General features: G+C 47.5%; 2 protein-coding genes across 6 annotated transcripts in view; one reads left to right on the forward strand and one right to left on the reverse strand.

Annotated features, from left to right (window-relative positions):
• SMC3 (structural maintenance of chromosomes 3) overlaps window positions 1–25,092 on the forward strand; it is a 606,933-nt gene that overhangs the window by 191,371 nt on the left and 390,470 nt on the right. The gene's annotated exons all lie outside the window — the stretch shown is intronic.
• LOC140215289 (tigger transposable element-derived protein 6-like) lies at window positions 22,383–23,024 on the reverse strand. Its single transcript, XM_072285924.1, has one exon. It carries the CDS (start codon window positions 22,989–22,991, stop codon window positions 22,383–22,385), a length of 609 nt encoding a protein of 202 aa, XP_072142025.1. The 5' UTR covers window positions 22,992–23,024.

Here is a 25,092-nt window from a genome sequence, read left to right on the forward strand (position 1 = left end):
CAGGCTTGACTGAAAATTTGGGCGTCCGAAAATTCAGTCGCTGACTGTAGGCTTCAAGAATAGCAGCATTCATCGATGCTCGCTTGCTACTTCTGTAGATGCATTCCTTGGGAATACAGTGGAACCCCGGTTATACATCCCCTGGTTTTGTGACAACCTGGGTTTTATGATGGATTAGCGCAGTCCCGGTGAAGCCCCCTTAGAAGCAATGCATTAAAAACCCCGGTTATCCGACGCAATTTTATGCCTGACCCGTGTTATACGGTGACCCTTGCGAAGCGTAGGACGAAACAGCGGACGAAAGAAAAGTGCTGCGGGTCTCTTTCCTCGCTCCGTCTCTCTGCATGAGGAGCGCTTGACACCGCTCGACCGGTTCGCTCTGGCACAGCTTTCTTCCCTGCCTCGTTTCATTGTCAATTTCTCTCTCCCCCACCAGCAGCCACCCGCGACGCCCGCTGCGCTGAAATAGCGCCTTTTCTTCTCCACAATCACTTTCTCCCTGTCTTCTCGGGGGTGTCGCCTCTCGCCTCGTTGGGGAAGAGTTTCTCTCTTTCCAGTTTCCTCGCAGCAGATCGCCGATAAGGTAGCGCGAAGAGGCCTAGGTTTATCGCATGTGTTCTTCGTTGTAATCCTAGCAACCAACGTTCAGCGGAGGTTTTGAGTTGTCTGGAGCAGCGCGACATACGATGTCCGGAAAGCAGACAGTTCTGTCGCTGGGTGATAAGCTGAATATTATCAAGGAAGCGGAAAGCAGCATGGAGCCACGAAAGCCAGCATTGCCCAGAAACTTAAGATACCCGAAGAGTGGCGAGGAGTGCATGTTGGCGTCATTGCTACGCTCAAGCGTGTAGGCGCCGCCACGGTTGAGGAGGAAGCGTGAAAGAGAGGAGTGACGAGGAGGTGTAAAGGCGAAGGAGCAGAGTGTCGCTACTTTACGAAGTTTAAGGGGCTTTACTTTTGACATGTCCGGTTGGCTTAAGTTTGCGGTCTCCTGCCGCCAGCCACCCATACTCACGGCAGAGCAGGTCCTTAGAAGGCGAAGATCCGGGCTTGTTTCATGACCATGTTGCACGTCACTGGCAGTGACCGATCACGCATTTCAACGACGTATGCCGCAAGCTTGGTCTCCAGATCTGTAAAGCATCCCAACTTTGGCCCACGGAAACCATTTCGCTTGCCTTCGCAGGTGAAAATTTTGCTTCACTGCAGTCGCCACTCTCGCACCACCAATTCAGAAGCATCGAACTTGTGGCCCGCTGCGCAGTTATTTGTTTCTTTGTCGTAAAGGATGGCAGCCCTCTTGAATGCTGCTGTGAATGAGCACTCAATGTTCAGTGGACCCAGAGCACTCGTGACGACTGAGGAAACATGCAAGTAGCATGTGGCCAGCAGTTCAGTTGAACGTGTCAAACTAAGAGCTACAGGGAAAGAGCACGACCGCCTCTATAAACTTTTATTTATTTATTTATTTATTTATAATGCCGAAGGAGGGTATTGCATAGGGGGGGGCTACAAGAAACAACATAAGTGTACATTCAGGTACAGCATACATAAAAAGGAAAACATTTACAAGAAATTTTACTGCTCAACAAGGCAGTGTAGTTATCATATGTTACATTGAATCAAAAAACAATGTACGTAAAAACATTAGGAGCAAACAACTCACAAAGTTCATAGAGGAGGCCGTGGGAAAGAGAAACATGCGAGCGGTGTCTGCTCTTCCATGAACTATCAATACTCTCCGCAAATGCTGCCATTCTGAGGGTGCCGCCATGAATGAAACAGTGGCACTTCCACATCAGCTAATGACACCCCCCCCATGAGTGCTGTGTGCGCTGTCAAACTCTAAAAAATGTTGAACGAAAAGCGAACAAACACGCAGGATAGCGAAAAGCTACAGGTAGAGCCATAGAGCAAGCATAAAGTTGTAACTACGTTGTAGCTCCCGTTGGTCTCGCTTTTTTGGTGGTGCCATGTTTTGTTTTCGATTGTAAGTCGACCTCCCCACTTCAGATTTTCAAATCTAAAAAAAAAAAAAAAAAAAAAAAAAATAGGTCAACTTACAATCGTGTAAATATGTTACATGGCGGTGCCGCGAAGGCATCAGAATCATCGGGCATGCCTGAACAATTGGTGCGTCCGGAAAACCAGTTGTTGACTGTACAGGACACCCATCACTAACTGGAGTAATCGGTGATGCATGCCTGTGCACAAATTTCCGACATGTTTTTTTTCTTTCCTTTTTTCTTTTTTTTCTTCATGCATGGCGTTGAGGAGTCCCTCCTAAGCTCTTCCTCTGTGGCGGGGTTAGAGGAATGCTTGTCGGAGCTTTTGGCACGCTGCTGAGGGCATTGTCAGAGCACAGTATGTGCGAATTAACTGTCTCATATGCTTGTGTATTCGATTCACCGGCTGTTTTTGCCCATTGGAATACACATAACTTTTACAGAACTTTGAATACACATAACATAACCACTGCATCAGTTAGAATAAACTGAAAATTTGAATTAACGAGATTTGACTGTACATACCAAAGCTGGGTGAACTTCCCGAAGAATGCTAATTGCATTAGAAAATATGCACTTGGCAGATCACAGTAACTGATTTACTTGCATACTTATCAGAGGGCTGTGTAAGGCCTTGGCAGTAGTTGATGCGGCAAACTAAACGAGACGTGGGTTCACAATCAACCACATGCCTCTTCAGCTGGTGACATTTGGCTGTTTTTTTTTTTTTTTAAATGTACATCTGGTGTATACGTTGCAGCAGTATTGACCATGGTGCTTGTCGAGAAATCACACAGACAAGTTGCGAGACACTGTTGGAGGTACAGTACTGTGTTAGACGAGCGTCACTTCTCTCAACTGCATTATCTTGGCATTTTAAGTTTTTTTTCTCTCCTAAATGTTGTGATGCTGCTGTAATGACCATGTTTCACAGAATTATTGCTTCAATGGGTTCTGCTGTACTTGGATCAAGTGTTGCAGAGAAGTTTCATTTAGATTGGTCTAGTGTGTTAAACAGAGGTCTTCATTGTAACTGCTAACCCCTAGTATTTGACCTAGCGACTGTGAGGGGAGATTTCTCATTGTTTGCTTATGCATTCGTGTTTTAAATCTATGTGCAAATGAGCTGTCCCGTGTGGTTCAAAAGCCTGTGACGCATGCTGCACTCCAGATCATTCTAAGACTAATGTACCAGATCATTCAGTCCTTTCGAGCGCAGCTGGTAGGCGGCCATTGCTGCAGCAAGCTTCGGTGTTGTCCCTCGTAACTGAGCAAACGATCACAGCGAGGGATGAAAATGAATGCGGAGCGCAGCTGAAGATGAAAGTCGGTGTTAGCGAAGAGAGCGCGAGGAGGAAAGCGGAGGAGGAGAGTATGGTGAAAGCGTGCGAAGAAAAGCATAGTGCTGTGCAAGATGGGCTTTGCGGTGATGATTGTTGCATGGAAACAAGGTGCTGCATGAGCAGAGGTTTGTCTGCGGCGGCTGCTGTGAATCGTGCCCATGGGTGACCCATACGCTGCCTCTCGTGTTCTCCCAATTAGCGAGGCAGTCGCGCCACATTTTACTGTTTGCATCGTGCCGCACAAAACAGATTGTCAGCGCCAGGCAATATATCACAAAACGAAAACTCGTATACAGCTGCACTCAAATTTTGCATTAGGGAGTATCGTAATCGTCGGTGAATATTTATTTGGTGTGTGTGTTTGTGTGTGTACTAGGCTTGGAGCAGGACCTGACCAGTTACATTGTTTTAGCGGTGCAATTTGTGCAGTCGAATCCACTTATTCTCGGTTTTAACTATACTCCGATGTAATAATCAGCAGCCGCAGCACTGGAAGCTTTTGTGCATGTTCCATGGCAAAATGAAGCGCTTTCTACAATGCTTTCATACCACGTCATTAGTGAGGAAAAATTATATCTGGGTACTTGGTGTCTGTGCTGCAAAAGAAAAAAAAAAAAAAATCTGAGATCCAAAAGAAGAAGAAATGTGAGCCCCTGCATGTCTTGCCACATTGTAGTCTCCCTTGCATCCCTCTGAAGCGTGAGTCGACTGTGTCAGCCAAGGTACAGTGGACTTGTGTTTCACAGGGTTGGAAGGGAGAGGAGCATGCTGCATTCACAACCTTAGGATGATCAAATGAAGCAGCTCATTATTTTTCTTTCTTTATTTTTATTAACTTGTTGGGCGAAGATATCCAGTCACCAGATTTATTTGTTATACAAGGTGTTCCAACTATCATGCACCAAGATCTAAAAATATGCTGGTGTGGTGTAGCTGGACAGAACCAAGGTAATGTTGTTTGCTGTGGCTTGGAGATATTCAGATTAATTTTAACATTCTGCCTAATTACAGGATTAGTCACAATCTCCAGCACTAAGCCTGTTTTATGTCACAGAATACAAATGATTTCAGGCTGAACCTGCTTCGTTTGGACAGAATATAGTAGTGTTTGAAAGCCAATCACTCATTGAAAAGCAGCAGGCTTTAGTCAATGCAAAGATCCTGTAAGGGAGATAAGGCCCCTTAAAAGTTTTTCCTAAGCGTCAAGAGGATCAAGCACACCTTGTGCAGCCTGTCAACCTGAATCTGATCTTCGTTATTGAAAACATAAAGAAACTTCAAAATGAGGAGGAAGAGGTGGCGACTCAACTTCAAGAATGGAGATGTACTCAAGAGGGTATCCATGTACCAATACAGGCCAATAGTGCCTTTATTTTTTTGCATGAGCCGTGAGCATTATGACAGCAAGAAATAAGTATAACTCAGATGGAGTCACATCTTTCCACTGGTGTACAGTCGAACCTCGATATAACGAAGTCCAATTTGCAGCCGAAAATTTTGTTAAATTGCGAGTTTCGTTAAGTCGAGGTTCGCATGTTTCAGCAGTCCAAATTAAGATGCAGGCTCTTGGAACACTCCTGGCGTATGGCACCTTGTAGATAGCAAAATTACAAAGATAACCAATAAATCCCGGAACTAATAACACAACCAAGAGCATGATGCCTGATAGCCAGCGGGTACGAACGCATTTTTTTCCATTACGCGTACGGTGAAGAGCAGGTCTGCAGCAAGCGCCGCGCCTAGTGCTCATCGCTGCCACTAGATGTGGCCATCAGTGCCATCATCATCATGATTTGTCATCACTAAAGAAAACAAATCCTTTCACGAAGACATGGCAACCCGTGGCACAAAGAAAAAAAAAATTGTGCACATACCAGAGCTATCAACTTCAATATTCTTTCGAAGAAAATTGGAAGTCGTATTAACTTGGTGGATCCATGAGGCCACCACTTACCATTAGAACGCTTAACGCTCGCAGCCATTGGATGATACCGCGCTCAGTAAAGCAATGACGACGTTGATTCATGAACGCTGGAATATTTTATTTAACTTCCCGCAGAGCAATTCTGTGCAACTCAGATGGAAGTGAAGAACTCCGTCAGCTTCATCTGCCGCTTTTTAATAAGCGTCGGGGTTATAAGGCGCTCGTAGGTTGACAGGGCTGCTAAGGCTTGCTCTTGCGAGTGCGCGCCCGCATACGTGCTAAGAGATCCAGCGCATCCATGACTTGCTTCGGTGTAGCTATGCTGCTTGCTGCCTGGAGTTCTTCGTCCGAGTCGTCGTCCTGCATTTCTGTATCTGTGACGCTCTGGATTTTTGCGTCATCGTCCAGCTCTTCAGTTGTCACAGCGCAAGCATCGCTGAAGACAAAGTCCTCGAGTGTCACGTCGCTTGGGGCACCTCCCTGATCGCAGAGCAGCTGCCATGAGTCAACGACATCTGTTGTGTACGCCATACTTTCGTCACCGTCATTGTACTCACGGCGGAGCAGGGCCTTAAAATTAAGGCGAAGGTCCGGGCTTGTTTCATGAACATGTCGCACTTCACTAGCAGTAACCGATCACGCATTTCAGCGACGTACGCCGCAAGCTTAGCCTACAGCTCTGGAAAGTGTCCAGACTTTGGCACGTGGGAAATTTCTCACTTGCCGTCACAGATCAAAATTTCGCTTCGCTGCAGTCGCCACTCTCGCACCACCCGTTTGTGATTTGTTTCTTCGGCGTAAAGGATGGCAGCCCTCCTGACCGCTGCTGTGAACTAGTGCCGAACGATTAGTGGGCCTAGAGCACTCATGACGACTAGGGAAGCATAGAAGTAGCGCGTAGCCGGCAGTCAAGTGGAACGCATCAATCCAGTGCCAATGCCTTTCAACAGAGAAAGAAACCCGCGAGCGGCGTCTGCTCTTCCATTCTTCCATGAACTACCGATACTCCCCCCAAGCACCGCCGTTCTGAGGCTGCCGCCGCAAATGGGAACAGCGGCGCTTCCATCAACTATCGACACCCCCCATGAGTGTTGCATGCACCATAGTTTCCTACAAAATTTTTTGTAGGAAACTCTATGGCTAGCACTACAGGAGCGCATCCGCTGCGGGTTTCATACGTACACGATAGATGGCGCAGCAGCACGTTCTGCTCTACATATTGAAGCGCGCCGGGAAAATTTGAGCATTAAAGGGCGCATGCAAATCGCTGTATGCCTGGCTAAAGTTTTCGTCTGCCTGTCAAGGAGGCTCCTGGTACGTGCGTGCGATGCGCGAGGACTTCGTTAAATCGGAAGTACAGTATAAAGTGACCTCGTTAAATCGCGAAAGAAAATACATGGTTTTCAATGGGGCAGAGATTGGGAAAAATAAAAAGTGCGTTATTTCGAGAATTTCGTTAAATTGAGGTTCGTTATATCGAGGTTCGACTGTATATGGGATCCGGCCGCTGACGTCAGCGCCTTGTGTACTTGATGCTGGAAAAGGTTCGTTTGTTCCACGATTGTGTCCACAATGTTCGGTGTAAACAAACTTTAAAAAACTTGAGCTCACTGGCCACTGCTGTGATGCCATTGCAGATTCCTGAAGAAGGTGGGTCGAAAGCATGCTCCTGAGGCTTGAATTCTTTCTCCTTCCAGCAGAAATTCTGCTCGTAGGATTTCCTCTTCTCGCTTGGAATCCTAGGTGGCAGGGGCTCTTCCTTGCTTTCTTCGGTTGACAAGCCATTTAGCTGAGCTGCTACATCGTTGTCACATTCATCTGAGTCCGAATTCATCAACAGTTTCTGAATTTCTTCGTCTGTCAAAGTGCGGACACATGTAACATGCTCACTCGCCATGGCTGCACTGCTTAGACAAAGACGAAGCAATCGGGATGTAGAAACATGCACTGCATCTGTTGAAAATTTGACCTCCAAGTTCTGTGTGTGTACGTGATGTCTCCATGGATGGCGCAACATGCCCGCATTATTTTTTTGTACACGTGTTATCTCGGGAGTGGAAGGAAGCAATTTAAGAAGGCAACACAGGTGTACTTGGGAGTAGCAGGGTGGTGTCTGTGTAGGATCTCCCAAGCTATCTTGGGACTGGCAGTGAAAGGGTTAAGCATTAAGGCCCTCCAGATAAAAATATGTGAAATAGCTCATTTGCACAAATCTTCGGCTTGGAATCTGGAAATTTTAAATTGATTAAATTTGGTTTGAGGTGAAAAAGTATTTTAAGTGCACAACCAATCTGTCTGGTAGGCACTGTTGTACTGTGTCATCACTGCAAAACTTGTGTGGGCCACAATTTTGGCTGTGCTTATGAACTCTTTGTGCATAAAATATGGGTGCACGCTTTTTTATGCGGGATGAATGGCAGTAAAGAATCTGTTTACGCTGTTTGAATGTTGATACTCCCGCAACTATGTTTTACGATAACACATTTGTGCGATTAAAGTAAACCATGACTGCATTGAGGTCGTTGTCAGGATTGGCTAGTTAACAAACACGAGAGATTGTGTACGGCGCTGTCTCATTGTTTTGTAAATAAGTACAGATCAAGAGATCACGAGTTGTGCCAAGACCTGAATCATCGACCCTCCCCATCAACCATGGCATAGAAGACAAATGTCAAGAAATTCCCAGTTTGCAGACTATAGTGTGCTGTGAGTGTACTTGGGCCTGGTCAAGCATTGTTTTTGTCCTGGTGTGAAGCAGCAGAGAAGAAATGGCCATGTGATTATTCCGCTTTCACAGAGGACAGAATGAGGCTAAGTTGGCCACTATTTGCCACTCACATATTTGCTATATGCGCCTGCGTGACCGCCCCGATTCCCCAAAATTAGAAGTAGTTGAACTCATGGACATGCGCCATTTGTGATGTATTTATACTGATGTCAAGTGACAGAGGTCGAGTTCGCTTGCCAAATAGCCACAGTACATACGCATGCCAGCAAAATAGCCAGTGGCGCATACGGGTTCTGCAGGGAAGGCAGTTTAGGAGAGCGTACCGGTGACATTGGTTTTGGGCTGCTTCAAATAATGTTTTCTTGCTTCACACAAATTTTACCCAATTAAAATTTCTTAATCCCAAACTCAAAGATTGATGCTTTTAATGAGCTATCATACTATTTTTTATCTGGAGGGCCTTAATCCCTAATTTAGGTCTGAAGAATGTCAAAAAATGAATTTCGCCTAATTCGGAAGTAATTTTCCTGGAAAGTACTTGATTTCACAGTGGCTTAATGTTGTGGCTGAAACATTACCGATTTTTATGCAAAAAATGTGGGAAAACACACTATTTCTTGTTTTTTTACTGAGCCAATTAAATTGTAAAATTCAGAAATGTGTTCATCGATGATGTCGCATAAAGGAACCACACCAGTCGAATATTCTAAAATAAGATTTGTCATTGTACCTTGTTTCACACTTGATTAAAAAAAATTTACCTCCAACCAACCTTTGCTTCCTCGCGTAAACTTCAAAGAGTGCTTATGTCACCCAAAAATTTTTTTTTAGCAGAAAAATACTTTTGTGAAATGACATTCACACAATCGCCAGCTAGTCCATTTTGTCCTCAAGAGAATCGGTGATGGTCACTTTTGGGGTCTGGCATGTTTTGCATGGAATGACCTAGTCATTGTTCCTTTGAAGAGCGGGGGGGTGAATAACCCAAGCCTAAAGAAAAACCACTACCCAAATTTACACCCCCGTTGCAGAACCACTTTTTCACTAGCTTGATGGATTGGCATGATATACAACACTTGGCCCTAGCAATGACTGTAAAACCTCGTTAATTTGACACTCCTTAATTTGGAAAACCTGATAATTCGGACTGTTCCTTTGGTCCTGGCAGCCGTATGCATTATTTAATGCAATTAGACTTGTTAATTTGGACGTATTTGGCCGACATCGGTTAATTCTGGCAATTCTTGGAGCTTGGTGAGCGTGGAGCGATGCAAAAGAGCAAAAATGGCTTTAGCATTCACCAAAATAAAGCGGCAGGGTTTGCATCGCCATAGTCATCAGTGGAAATCATATGTGAATGACAGCATCGCCAGTGCGCTTCATAGCTTTAAAGCCCTGATTCTTCTGTTTACCGCCGCACATAGCATTGTGTAGGCCGCGAGCCTTCATGACTGTGTAATTGCCACCCATGATTGCATCGATAGCGTCTGCGATTTCGTCTGCAGCGGTTGCAGCAAACTTTCGTTTTGACTCAGTCCGTGTGTCGGCTGCCTGCCTTCATAACTGCATAGTCGCCATTCATGATCACGTCGATAGCGACCGTGGTTTCTTCTGCAGTCGTTGCAGCAAATGGTAGTTTTGTTTTGACTCGGTCCGTGCATCGGCCGCGTGCCTTCATAACTGCATAGTCGCTGTTCATTATCACGTCGATAGTGACCGTGGTTTCGTCTGCAGTTGTTGCAGCAAACAGTAGTTTCATTTTGACTCAGTCCGTGCGTCGGCCGCGTGCCTTCAGAATCAAAAAGTCGCTGTCAATGATCACGTCGACAGCGACACGGTTTCGTCCACAGCGGTTGCGGCAAATAGAAGTTTCATTTTTCAGGACAACATTCATTTGGGCTAGATGGTGCATACTTTAATTAGGAAGGAACAGCGCCAACTGAGACGATCACGAGAAGGAGAACGACACAGGACAAGTGCCAACTTCATCTATCTTTATTCACCGAAAATTCAGCAAATATAAGGAAAATCACAGACATGCGCACAATGACCATAATGCATCATCTGCCAAACTGTTCTATATAGGACATTTCACTTTTGAAGAGGGTCACAGAAGTATCATTAACACAGTTTTTTCCTCTTTTCTTTATATGGAATGCTTCCAAAACCTCATTTGCCTTTGTTTCCCTGCTTCTGCCAAGAATCTTTATCTCTCCGAAACCGTGGTTCACACTTCTTGCAGTACTGGCATTGTTTACGTGGGGAATGTTCTGCCACTCGGTCACACGCAGTGCAAGTTGCACAATGTTGCGAAAGATGCGCACCTCCTTCTTTCCGCGAATGCACATGTTCAGCAGCATGGTCATTCACGCATCTACCCGTTTGGCCCACATAGGTTTTCCCTCAGGTCAAAGGTATTTCATATACCACACCGGTGCAACACTTTACAAACTGCTTTCCATGTTTTTTGGTGCAGCTGCTCCTCGTACCCTCTCTCGCGACGCGGGCGCAGAGCTGTGCTTGTTTTCGAGGAGCCGAAAACATGACTAGGACGCCGTGTCTGTTTGCAGGTGAATAGGTACTTATGTAGGTAGTCACTTCACTTTGCCAGGTCACGCATGTCTCCGCATCGACATCTTCGCTTTTGCCAGAGACAGTGCAAGGTCATATCTGTTGCGGAAACGGTTAAACCACCCCATGGTCAAGTTATCCTTGCCCAAACAAGATCTGCTGCTTCTGTCATGATACCGTATTTACTTGCATAATGAATGCACTCACGTAATGAACGTGCCCCCAGATTAGTCGCGAGAAATCTGAATTTTTTTTTCCTCGCATAATGAATGCACCCCCAACTTTGCTACTGTGCAGTCCCGCAATCGAACGGCCTTCTGTAGTTTTTCGGAGAGACTGCAAGCTTTGACTCTCGCACATGTGTTTAAACCAAGTGCACCTAATGCTTAATGCACCTGTTCCATCAGTGCCGGCGCAAAGGCACCTCGCAGATTCGAGAGAGAGAGAGAGAGAAAGCAACTGGCCCTCTGCAACATACGCAGTTTACATACTTTACGCTGACGTACAGTCGAACCCGGCTATATCGAACTCGCAAAAAAACGCCTATCAGTTCGATATAGAGCATAATTCGATATAAGCCTGCTAAATAATTGGATGTCATAAAAGCACATACCATTTATAAAATCACTTTATTGGTGAAACTAGCTTAGTTTCGCACGAAGTAGTCCTGCAATTTCTTCTGCTTGGGCAACTTCGCTTCCTGCAACGCACGCACTTTTACACATTGTCTAAAGCGTCGGAGCAGCTGAGCACGCAACCTTCCGCATTCGCGCAGAAGCACCGACTAGTGCGAGCACACCAATCACTTCGGAAGATGTGGGCCAAGGACCATCGTTGCTTTCCTCATTGTGCCCACTTTCACTTGTGCTCAGTACGATGTCGGCAATGTAGTCTTCTTTTTTGGGCTCTCCTGTGGTCGCGACACCATCATTTGTGCTCACAAACTCGTCCACTGTTGATACGTCAACAGCTTCCGGAAATTCTGACAGCTCGCTCCGAACTTCTGCAACATCGGCAACAGCTTCGTCGCATTCATCAGAATTTAGTCATCACCGAGCTGAAGCAATTTCGGATGAACCACTCGCACACGGCCATGCGTACGCGTCAAGCACCACGGGCACCCGGTCGCGAGTTTGGCCGCTTTAGCCGTAATCTCCCCCTTTAAGAACGTGCTGAGAGTGCTCCTCGGAATCTTGTACGCTGCAGGGACATCCGACTTCTCGCCGCGTTCGATCCTATTTATGATTTCGAGCTTCACGATGAAACGCGAATCCTGCCGCTTCATCATGGCAACACTGCGGGAGAAGGCCCACAAGGCGCACACACAATGAACCAGTAAAGCAGCGAGACAACTCGCACTTTCGTCATCTTGCACGACAAGGGCACAAGAACCTCTGATTGGCTGTCTGAGCAAGCGCTGTGGGCGGGCCAGGATCATTTTTTGCTGGGGGGTGTCGACGGCTCGTCCAAGGCTGGGCGGTCGCGGTAGGGAGAGCGGTTGGATGGAGCCGTGCCGCCGGGTTTTTTTGCCACCGCGAGGGAAAGCCAACTTCCGGGGGCACTTTCTGCCGCTTGACGTTCAATATATCGGGAGTCGCGGCTTTTTTTGTTCGATATAAGCGTAATTTTTGCTATATATACTCATTGTAACTATACCGTGTCCAGAAATTGTTTGATGTATAGAATAATTCGATGTAAACAGTTTCGATATAGTCGGGTTCGACTGTAGTAGGAAAACATGCGCGCGGGATGCGCAGCCGAGCACGGCACACGGTAGAGTGGAAAAAGGGGTGGCTGGCCCTTGATCGGCATAGTGGCCATAGTCGGGCGTGATGTCGAATTCGCGTGTCTGTGGCTTGCTTTTCTGCCTGCCTTGGGTTTCGATGTGTGTGATGGGCCTTGAGTTGAGTTATACGCCTGCTGCGGGACATAGAGTTTATCTGCTCACAAAATGGAAAGGCTGATCAGACACCGATAAGCATTGACATGCCAATGAGCAGGACGGTCGAGGAAAGAGACGGACACAGTGTGCTTGTCAGAACAGTTGTGTGCTTCAATGTGATGCTTGCGATAACGGCAGACGGCTGGGAGTGGCTGTGAGGACGAGCTGGGGCGCAATCGGAAATCGCAGTTCAGAATGCGCATTCAGTTTCGCGGCGCACGATTGGCCTAGACCGCACAGCTGACGCGTTGGTTCTTTATTCTATGGTGGGACCACGATGTGAATGAAACGGCCAGGGACCTGAACAGCAGGTCTGGTGGTTCCGATGCCGAGGGAAGTTATGGTTTGCAAATGGTATCCATCAATTTTTTTTTCTGCAAAGATACGTAATCTTATGCAGGTTCCAAATCATTACAGTTTTACCTTTGAATTTTTGCTGTTTCGAAAATGTCTCCATCAAATTTACCCCCGCATAATGAACGCACCCCCCAACTTAGCTTTGGTATATTGGGAAAGAAAGTGTGTTCGTTATGCGGGTTTATATGGTAATTGGGCCACTTAGTGGCAGGTTGTGGCTTCTCACCTCCTTAATCCAGGTCATCAGGACCTTCCCCAAATCAGGATATTTTGCAGTTCCAAGTCTTTTCCTATCACTGTTGAAAGATTTGGCTTCGTACGCTTCTTCAATCACTGTTCTGTTTCGGAGGGACGTCGACAACATGCTCTGCAGAACGTCATAATTCGTGGCAACTTGGTAGTTAAGTAGCCCTTCTAGTGTCAACGTCGCGCAATATTTCCGCCTTATCTTTCGATGTCCTGGTGCGATACTTCCATCGAACCGATGACATGGCAGCAATCGATGCTGCTAGCACTGTGAACATTCTGCCCCATTTGACAGGAGTACCTGCGAAATATGTGAAAGGCCTCGCAACATAGCCTATGTAGCCGCATGCTTATTGGTCTCTGGTTCCATGATAGCACGTGACACTGGTGCCACTTTTCAGCAGAACCCAGAACTTCTTGGAGAGAGAGAGAGCATGGTCTCCAAGATGGGAATGTGTCGCATTCCATCTCGGAGGCTACGAGAGAGATCAAGTACCTATTTGAACTGGGCACAACCCACTCAAGTACAGCCTTGAGAGAGAGAAACCTAAGGGCTGCAGAGGGAAAGAGCAAAAGAGCGTGGTGTCCAGCATCGCCATCCTCCCCCTGGTGCTCCACCTATGCACGGCGGCGCAGGCTTTGAATTAATGGGGTGCATTACACATTGCTTTCAATTAGGGGTGTGCAACTACCAAATAGTAGATTTAGAATCGAATATTGAATCCAATGAAGAAAAAGAAAGCCAAATATCGAATGAAATATAAGAAAATTTTTCACCACATTTAGTGCTTACAAACTTTGGGCAAATAAATACATTGCTGTACATGCTTCGGCATCTCCCAGCATTGCATAACAAGATTGTTCCAAGCTGTGAGCAACTTAGGTACATAGAAATCAATATATACAGTACGGTCAATTCTTGTTAAAGAGAATGCCTAATTAGTATGCCAGCACTGATTATAGTTCAGTTCTAGTATGTGAATGTCTGGATAGAATTTCTGTTCAATAAAACTGCTTTTTTTCCCTCGGAAGCTAATTAAGTGTTGACGTTCTATTGTACTGAATGCCAATGAGGTTCTCAGTTTAATAGTTAGTTTAGTTGTGTTTCATGGCACTCTCATTATTGCATAGAAAGTTTTGCTTTGCAGTTTTTCCTCAAAATACAGAAGGGCTGTTCGAACTTTACTGCAAGTAGGCTGTTGTAAGGTGAATCTGTGTGACAGACGAAAAAACTGCGCATCAGGTGATTTGATCACCGCTCCACGCATAGCCCATGCCGATGGTAAAGTTCAGGCACTGTTGGTGCATTTCATTGTCAGGTTTGGCGTGAGTTGCCACCTGTCAGAGTCCGAAATCTGGGGGGTCATGGCAAGTTTGTGTGACGCTTGCTCCTCCCCCCTTTCCTCGTTCATCCACCGTGCTGTGTCTTGCTTTTGTTTGTGAGGCAGTTTGTCAGATTTCTGAGCGTTGCGTGGCTGCTGTAAGAGTTCTACGCCGACTCAGCATCAGACTGTAAATTTGGTTACCAACGCTCGATGAAGGAGTGTGTATTAGGACTAATGACCGAGCCCGATGTGGTGATATGCCACAAGTCATTGCGCTAAGCTTGCCACTAATATGCTCGTACAGGTGGCTCATTAGGGATAAACGGCTGTTGAAGTGATGTAAAGTTCATTGTAGATGGTGTTCAACACTATATGTGTGCCTATCGGCAGCTAGTTGGCCCGATCTTCACACTTTACGAAATATGCGCTGCTTTTGTTGCCATGCCCTCTGTCCGCATTGCGTTATCATTTTGGTTGGTCCTGTCAACACAGAAGAACCTTGCAATGACAGACACGGTACCGCCCAATGTGTTGTCGTTCTGCAAATTGTGGCATTCAGGTGCTGTGCGATACTTGCACCGGGCTGATGTCGGGAAGCACTCTCAATGGCAAAGTTCGACAGAGATATTACTAAGACAAAGGCTGCTACCTCGTCAGCCGGGACAGTCTGTACGCGGTGCCCTTGACACTACCTTTCCGCTGAAAACAAAGTGAAAAGCTCGCTCGGGTGGCATTGAGCATGAGGGGTGCCACGGCTCACGTGACATGTGCCACTGCGCGGGTCTCTACACTGAATATATCGAATGTTCGAAATACTGAATAGTAGATATTCGATTGGCTAATCCAATTATTCAAATGATCATTGTTCGATTTGATTTCGTGATATTCGAGTATTTGCACACCCATACTTTCAATGTATTGCGTACCCGCCAACTTTCCTGATTTGCCCGGGAGACTCCCGAATTCTGACTAGTCCTTCCGATTGTACGGACACAGCCATAAGTCGCCTGGAAACTTCCCCAACCCCACTGCAAAACACACGGACATACGGACGGACGGACGGACGGACGGAGAAATTCGCTCGGTATACAGCACAGCCCCCCATTATGTGCTGGGAGTCAGCCGAAGTCAGAGATAAACCCAAGCCATTTCTGTGGTGGCAGTGTAGGCCTAACCCAGTTCACTTGATATCGAAACATGCTTAAGGAGTGTGCTTGAAGCAAAGCTCTAATAAGCGTTGCATAATGGCTGGCTCCCAGCTGTCAGCTTCACTGTTTTACGCCTGTCTTATTTGGAGGAGCATTTTCAGAGTACAAGGGACCACTGTTATTGGATAGTCGTCTGTGCTCAGAGTACGAGAGAATACAGTCGCCTAATAACTATCAACAGCCCTTAACCCTTTGAGGGTCGATTTTTTTTCGTCATAAGCGACCCCTCAGGGTCGATTTGTTTTATTGCAGATTCCAATTCTTCTTGGAGACTTATTTCGAAAAATATTTACCGTAATTTTTCTAGGGCGACCAAAAATATTTTGCGTTGGTATATATGCACTCTTCATTCCTGATTAAGAACAGTAAATAAGGAAATAAACTTATCAGAATGAAAAATTTGATGCATTTTTATGCACATAGTTCAAGGCTTTTTAAAATCCGCACACGAGAATATTTCGCAAGTCTCAAATGTACCTGCTCTTACACGAATATGTACGTCCATAGCGTAATCGAACTGCGTAGGTGCGCGCACTCAATAAAACTGTTTGGTTGTGTGCTCGTTAAAAAACCAAAACGTGTGACGAACTTCTGCTAATCTTCATCATATCGCCAAATACACGGCGGCATCCTTCCTATGTGCACCCCTGTGAGCACTAAATGAACGCGAAACAAGTGATCGCCCTTTGAGCGATTAGTAACGAGATAGCCACCAGTTTTGCAAGTGCAAGAAGCCGAAACCACCTGCGAAAGCAAAACCCAAACCGCCACCCACCCGCGCGCATGGCAATGCGCGAGTGGTAGTATATAGACATGCGGGAGCAAACTAGCGCTAAAACAGACCATGCAATGAAAACCGACACAGGGAGGCGTGCGAAAAAAATTCCCTGTATTCCCACATAGTGGCAGCACATGACAGAAAACAAAAAGTTAGGAAATTGGCGCACTTTTTAAACGTACAGACAGCGCCGTAAATATACGGCATCAACCATTTTGGGCTTCGTTCCCGGCGCCATACATTTACGTCATTGACCCTCAAAGGATTAAAGGGCCCCTCACCAGGTCTGGCCATTTCGAGTTTACAAGCACAGAGCACACAATGCGCGCTAATGATCGTGTCTGCTAAATATTACTTCATTATGTGCCTCGGAAAGATCTGATAGTTTAAACTGAACGCCGTTTGCCCTTCCCCTCGCGGCCGCCGTGCTCCAAGCCAGAGGGTGACGTACACATGCGAGTGTGCCTATGTACACGTGTTTGCGCTGTGACGTCACTTGTAGTGACATGTAACCTCGAGAATTATTCAAGGCGACATGTCTTATTTCTGTAATCTGTTGCTTGAATAGACAAATTAAACTTCAGAGAAATAATAAAACGCACAAACTGTCTGTGCATTTTTGTTTTACTTCGCACTGCAGCAAGAGAGATGTACTTCCTGTTCGTTTGCTTGTTCCCACCTCGTGCAGTTGTGCGCATAGGCACTGAAACTATGTCATTTTCTACGGTGTTAGTGCGTCTGATCATGCTCTGTGATCTGCTTGTGTCTGCCTCAGTGTTTGTGTAGCACTAACCTATACCGCTAGTCAGGTGTCCTCATGCACAGCGCGCAAAATCGTGTGCTGCGCAAAACGAGACAATCGCAACAGCTCGCATGCGACGCCGTCAGCGGAAATGCGCCATGCTGCAAAAAAGCGACAAGAGAAAAAAATGGAGGTACTCTTGACGTAGCGTATTTACTCGAATGAAGGCCGGCCCCAATTCTAAGCCGACCCCCAAATATCCAAAGCCAGGAAAAAAAAAAAAAAAAAAAAAAAAAAAAAAAAAAATTTCAAATGTAGGCCGAACAAAGAAGTAAGGACAGTATTCACAAAATGAAAACAGCATTTATTTAATACGAAGAAGCCGATTTCACTCTAAGTTACCATCCCTGGTAGCCTAACCACATGCATGCTTGCGGACACGCGCAGGCTTGCGTTTGCGCGCCCATGCATGCGCAGATAGTGCAACACTGCTTGCACGCATCGAAACGCGACGCGACCTCGGGGAACAGCTCCTTTCTGTCATCACGCGCCTATTTTCCTTGTCGCTGTCATCTCCTCGTTGCAACACACACAAAAAGTGTCCCCCGTTGCCCCCTTCATTGACGGCCGTTTTTCTCATCGATGCTGAAGTCTCGCCCGGCTTGAATGTTTGCTGATGCCTCTGTGGCTAGCACAACTTCTCGTTTGAAAGCGACATTATAGTGGCAACGCCTGTTTGGTGCCATTGCGATAATGCCACGCCAGCCAGGCTATGGGCCACGCCGCAAGCCAATATGACACAGGTCAAAATAGGGACATTCGCACCACAATTATAAGTGAAGCGTCTAATATTAAGAGAGCTACGAACGATTACAAGTTAACGTCCTCCCTAGCCATACTTTTTCTCAACTCGTTTGCCGAATGATCGGGGCTAAGTTCCGCCTTCACTGGCTCTGAGTCATGACGTGACGTCGTGTCGTCTATTTCCGCTGTGACGGAGCCAGTGCACAAAGCCTCTCCAACCTCTCCGCTAGCCACCTGGTCGACGATGCCCAGTGAGAGCTATCCAAGTAGTGTGCATTCCAAACGTTCTGTTGCAGTGCCGAGCATGTCTTGTATTCTGGTAACTGCAGGCGAGCTGTGATGAAGGGGCTTTGGTGTAAATGTGAACATCCTGCATGGTGCAGTCACGTGGTTGTGCAAAGCTTAACCAGCCAGACACAAAGCTAATTTGCTCTAACCAAGTGTTAAACATTTTAAACATTTAAGGGGGAGGCTACACTTGAAATACTTTTTTATTTGTGGACAGATCTGAACGAAATTTTCACACTTTGTGTATATTAATATGCAGATTCTAAAAATATAATTAATTTTGCCATAAGAGAAGTAGTTTCTGATATACTCTAAAAGCATTGTATAAGCTGGGTCCTTTGTTTGGAGGAAAATTAGCATCTAAACAGAAAACTCTAACACAGTAATTTGAGTATAAAGGCTATCTACAATGTTCAGGGAGTGCCATAAGGTATTAATCAATGTTCTAGGCTAATCTGAGCAAGAATTAGAGCTCATCAAAGTTGTGAGGAAAAAAATGCCATCTTGACATGTCAAGCATGTGACCCATTTCAAAAACTTTTTGAGAAAAGTACTGCTTTGAAAAGGTGCATATTGCTTACTGCATACAAAAAAAAAAAAGAAAAAAAAATTATGCTGATAGTTGAAATAGGACAGAAGCTATTTTACCTGTCTGTCAGAATTGCTGTTTTGAGAAATCAAGGAAAAACATTCTGCAACATCTTTATTGAGAACATACCAATAAAATCTCAAGGAAATTCACCAGGGGCATAATCTGGATGCATCCTAACTTTATGCCGCTTTTTGGCTAGCTTCCTTGCGCTCAAAGAGGCTTCTCGCTTCTTGTTGGAGTTAACACTTCGATGGCCATCTTTCTCCTTTGCTCGCTGAGATGCAGTGCCAGAAATATTCATGTGTAGCTGCTGTAGAATTGCAGTAGATGCAAGCAGGTTTCCAGTGTTGAAGTGTAGGACAGCTTCCTCAACAGCAGCTTGCACGGCAAAGAGAGATGCGTGCTGTTCCTTTGAGGCACTCCAAATCACTGAGTGAAGGCTCTCATTCGAATTCTGCGTCTTGCCTTGCTGGTATCTCTGGAGCAGGTTTTTTTGACGACAGAACATTGTCAGAACATTGCTGAGAGCCTGTACTCCTTGGCGGGGTCCTTGAAAGCATCACCACTTTCTAGCCACACCCGGGACACAGCACGAGTCCAAGGAACTCTTGTATGACGGATAAATCGACGATTGCAAATTCAGTTCCGCTATCGTTGACGTCCTCTCTCGTGTCGACACCCAGCAGCTTGAACTTTCGTTCCATTGCAGATTGCGACGCCAGGCACGTTTTCTGGCGCTCGGTGTGCGCTCGCTGCTTTCTTCAGTCGTGAAGGAAACGGTGCCTGCACGATCTGTGCCAACACGCGTGGCGTGGGCGGACGAAGTGTTGACGCTAGACGTGCCGGTTTGCAGCTCAGAACTCGATCCGGTAGAATGTCCAGGCAGACCAGCAACTGGCAACTCCGCGAGTATGACAGGCCTAGCCGCCTTCTGTCATGCATTCCACAGCCGCTTGACCCGTAGTAGCCAAGGCCAAACCAAATGGGTCGCGAAGCTTCGGGCGAAAAGCGGTTCAGTACAGATTGTCACCGACATCAGCAAGGGGGGTTATGGGAGCAGCGATTGAAGCGCGACTATGTTTGGAGGGAAGAAACATTGGGAAAGAAAAAAAGTGTTTTTTAATTCAAGCGAGACACAGTTAGATTCATTCAACGAAAATAATATTCCTGGTCAATATTATATATTCGTGACGAGTTAAGAAAATACAAGTTTATTCCATTTTATTATTATCAATAAATGCATTTATTTTCAGCGCCCATCGTTAGAGGGGACGTTGACGCCACTGTCACTCGCAATGCAATGCACGTCTTGAAATGGGCAGAAAGGCGCACTCGTAAAGTTCACCTGTTGAAATACGCCCCCCTCACAGTTCGTGCTTGTCGAAGTTTGTCTGAATTTGGTGACGTGGATGGCTTCATCGCTTCTTAATCTGTTCATTGAAAAGTAGTGAGTTACGACTGCCAGATAATTGTGTAGTTGTTTCCGTGTGACTGCGCCGGCTGACGGGCTTGGTCCGACTATAGGATCAGCACTCTACACCTAAAGCTTTCATCGGCCTCCAAAGAAAGTATGTTCTGTGCAGGGGTGCGATTTCAACAACCGTACGGCTGGCCTATCCTGCATCGCTTTCCGCGCTGAAAGCTCGAAACGGCCATCAAGTCGAATGACGGGGCATTTGAATATATAGCTCCAAAAGCAGGCCAACAAAACAAATTTCGCACTTTCGAACACAAAATGACGTCATTTCTGCTTTTAACGGACATGGCGTCACATTATTTTTTCTTTCGCCGGAAGTGTCCCACGACATACAGATGGCGCTAAGCCCCATGAACCGCCGATGGACTGCCATGTTTTGAACGTATGGGCTCCTATGGAAGCTTTGCTATCAGGTATATTTACCTTGTAGTAGCCTTGAGACGGCGATCTTTTCCAGCCATCCGGGCAGCGAAATGAGCACCTTATCAAACGTCGTCACGGAGCAAGTGGCTGAACAAACGTAGACAACGGCGCGATGAAACCAGAGATAAACAAACATAGCGAAACGCGAGAGTGGTTAAGCGCGCGCCAAAGAGCGCCGGACCAATAGGAGCAAGGCGCGCGGGGTGTGTGCGGGCTTTGGCCAATCGGCGGCACAGACACATCCTTCAGAAATGACGCGATAGCGTCGGTTTCCCTTCACCGACGCCATTTTGAACTGGTGCAAAATGCGCACAAAGAAAACAGCTTCAAAACAAGCACAATATGGCGGCCATCGGCCACCGCGTTCGCAAATGGCAACGGAGCGAAGTTTGAACATTTTTGCCAAAATTTTGCTGATTTCGCGTTCACCCTGGGCCCTTTAAGCGCGATTTTTTATTATTTTCCGATTAAATTTAGCTTCTAGATTTCACGGAGGGATTCTTGAATGTATAAACACAGCGAAAATGCACTTTTCCGAAAATCGACTTTTTTGTGATTTTTTGCCGGTTCAAGACCCACGTCCCCCCTTAAGAAGACAATGTCCTCACGATTACGCTCCTCCCGAATATTTACAACAGCATCAAAATAAAATACACTTCATTACTACTATATTAGCTTGAAGCAATAAAACGACGGACACCGACCAAAAGAAGTACTAAAATATGATTAAATCTAAAAGACGTTTCGGCTTCCCTACGGTAGCCTTTTTCATAATGGGATGATGAAAAGTTCACGGAAGCTTATGTATACTTCAGAACGTGACGTAAACAGCGCGTGTATGACGGGGGGAGGGTTCCCTCATTTCGATTGAGCATGTGACGTGTTTTTTGTATCTCTAGCCAGATACAGCCGCGATTTTAGGTTTCTTTCTTGGCCGATAACTCTCGTGCGATCCCAGTCAATCTTGTGGCCTGTTGCATCCGTGTGCTTGGCAAGGGCATTCGAACCTGTATGTTTCTTTTTGACATCTTTCTGGTGCTGCCTCAATCTCTGTTTGAAGTTTCCCGATTCACCGATGTATGTGTAGTCGCAATCTGCGAAGGGTATCTTATAGACTACGCCGGGAAACGATTCTCTCGGAAGCCTGTCCTTGCCGCCAATGAGTGCTTGCCTCAGCTTACATACGGGCACGTGCGCCACCTCAACGTCCTAACTACGCACAATGCGAGACAAGGTTTCGCTTATCCCTGGAACATAGGGTATGGCAGCATGCTTTCTTGGACGGGGATTAGCCTGACGCACTGAATTGGAAAGGGGGCGTTCCACAGCACTAAAAAAAAGACATGGGATAGCCGCTTGCCGAGAGATCTCGCGCGTGGTACAAGTCTGTGGAACGACTTTCTGCTGTGGTGCAAATGCGGTTCGCACGGTTGAGCTGGGAGGCAGCAACCGCCTTTTTGTGAGCGTCGGGATGAACGGATTGAAAGTTCAGGTAGCGGCCAGTGTGAGTACAGTCCAGCCCACATATAACGAACTTGATCGTCACGTGGCATTTGTTCGTTGTATCCAAAGTTCGTACTAAGTGGACCACCTATAATACGGGAAAAAAGAGCAAGCGAGACGAAAGTTCACTTTGTTTTTGAAAAAAAGTCCGTGATGCATGTCTGCTTCTTCAAAGCTGATCGCATCACTGCCGTTTCTAATTTTTCCAGCGCGGTAATACGTTCATCGCCAAGGCCTCTGCTGCACACGAGTTCCTTAAGCGACGCGATGTAACCGATCGCGGTTGAAGCGTTCACAGCAACCGGCGGTAGAGCAGCATCCTCGTCATCGTCCTCGTCTGTCTCTGGGCAGTCAGGAAGGGCTCGCACTTCACGCATAATAGCTTCGTCAGTGCATGGCTCCGCAATGTCGGCGTCGTCATCAGCAGAAGCGAAATGGTCCCAGGCAACGTCAGGTCCGGCCAGCTGCGTGTCAACCACGCGTTGCCACAAGTCCTCGTGCGACCGGCCTTCCGGTGGGTGATCTATGGCGTCCTCGGTGCCTGGGCCCATAAAACCCGCCTTGCGGAAGCAATTTGCTATGCACTCCGCGGTGAGTTCCATCCACGCCGCTTTCAACATGTCCACGGCGGCAAGCAAGCTGATGCGAACTGGCATGGCAGCATCAATCGCGATCAACAAGCGTTGGATGACGCGCCGCCGGTAGCACACCTTGAACGCATGAATGATGCCCATATCCAGCGGCTGAATTTTGCAGGTTGCATTGGAAAGCAAGAAGAGCACTGTCACCGCACTCAAGGAAGGCTGCACATGGTGCGCCGCACAGTTATCCTACAGGGGCCCGACAGCTTCGCGTTCGCTCTAACCGAGTGTTGAGGCCACAACAGTTCGTTCTATGTGAGACACTGTGCCATTGCCCCAATATATATTTTGACGGTAGCACCGCCCTCGTTCGTACTAAGCGAGCGTTCGTTATATCTGCGGCTGTTATAAGTGGGCTGGACTGTACGTCTAAAAAAGGGAGTTTGCTGTCGACCTCTGTCTCAACTGTAAAATGGATGGCCTTTGTTAGGTTTCGCAAAGATCGCAATGATTCTGTTGCATCATCGGGCGGTCTTGCTATTGTAATTCATAAAGGCATAGAATGTCAACTGTCACGATCCACCCCGGGTCGTGAACAAGGGAGGGCTTCTCAGCGTGGTGGTGCTGAAAGATTACTGACCGGCGAGCTGCCGTGCTCGTTGGTGTTTATTGTGGTGCGGGTGACCACTGTTGCCTGCCGAGCTTTAGCAGGCCACCGAGCTTGGCGGGCTAACCAAGATTATGTCCGAGGGGGCGTCACATACTTGCTACAACCCCTCACCCCCAGTTTGTTTGTTAAATAAAAAAAACAAACGTCCAAGTTCACACTATGAGGCTCTGCCTCCACCCTAGCTGGGTCGACGGTGCCTGCTACCCAGGCGAGTAACGGTCTGGTGGCCTCCGCCGTCGAGTACTCCGCCTGGGCACCGGTGTCGACGGGTCGGGTGTGGCAACACCGGGTGCTGCCTGGGCCAGCCTCGCTCCATCCGGGGGGTCCGTAGTGGTCGGCATTGCGAGTGGTGCCGAGCTAGACACCGGTCCAACGGGTGCCGCACCACTGGCTACGGTTGCCGCCTCCGAGGTAGGTGGTACTCCGCTAGAAGCGACTGGTGCTGCCGCTAGTCCTCCTGCGGGCTGGAACTCAGTGGCAGTCGAGGGTGCTGGCCAGGTCCCGAGGCGAGGTCTGACATGGTCGGCGTGTCTATGCCACATGGCCCCGTCTGGCATGCGGACGAGCAGCGATGAGGCGCTGGCAGGAGACACCACCTGTCCGGCAGACCAGGGTGAGCCAGGACGGAAGTTCCTGGCGAAAACTGGAGCTCCCGACTCTGGCAAAGGCCCGGGACGGCATCCTTGGTCAGCAGCCAGCTTCTGCTTCTCTGATTGAGCCTTGCGCAGCTTGCGCTTACTGCGGGAGACCTCGCTCTTGAGCTGCCTGTTGCGGCTCTGCGGGCTCGTTATAATGTGCCGCATCTCCCGGTTGATTGGCTGAGCCTGCTCGCTGGACACCGACGACGCCTCAAACTCAGTGCGTAGATTCTCGTACTCTCGACGAATCTGCGCGATGTTGTCCTCGAGGCGAATGACCTCCGAGCGAAGCTTCTTCTGGACAACGAGCTCCTCGCTTTCCATCTGCTCAATGTGGCGAAGGTGTGAGTTTTTGGCTGTCGACAGCAAGGAGCGACACTCGTCCAGCTGAGTCTTGAGTTGCATGCTCTCGTTGTACAGCACGGAGAACTGGCTCTGCAGGCCCTTGTACTCTGCCGTGCTCACCACCAGGCTCTTGGGCAGCGACCGCAGCTCTATCCGCAGCCGCTCCACCGTCTTCAGGGCCTCCTTGTGGTCAAGCTGGAGCTGCTCTAGCTCCAACAGCCGTGCCGATGCCAGCTCCCTCTGTTCCTCGAGCTGGCTCTGCAGGTCCTCCAAGCGCAGGGAGGCTGCTCCGCCACCACCGCCACAGCCCCCAAAATCTACATGTAGGCGGGACCAGGGTCTCTGTGGGAACGGCCAGGGGGTGCTTCCCACATTACGCGAGGCTCGCTGATGCACCTGGCAGATTTGGCAGCTCTGCATCACATGCAAGCTGGCTTCCGGGTACTCTGGCAGACGAATGCCCAGTACATGAATCCAGTTTCGGCCCAGCAGCGTCGGCGACGACCCCTTCGTTAAGTAAAGGGGAAGGGTTGCTTCCCTGTCGCCAAAACGAACGCTGACCTGTGCCTGACCCTGGACCTGGGAGAGTTGCCCGGAGGAG

The sequence above is a fragment of the Dermacentor andersoni genome, chromosome 1, assembly GCF_023375885.2.
Source record: "Dermacentor andersoni chromosome 1, qqDerAnde1_hic_scaffold, whole genome shotgun sequence".
NCBI lineage: Eukaryota > Metazoa > Arthropoda > Arachnida > Ixodida > Ixodidae > Dermacentor > Dermacentor andersoni.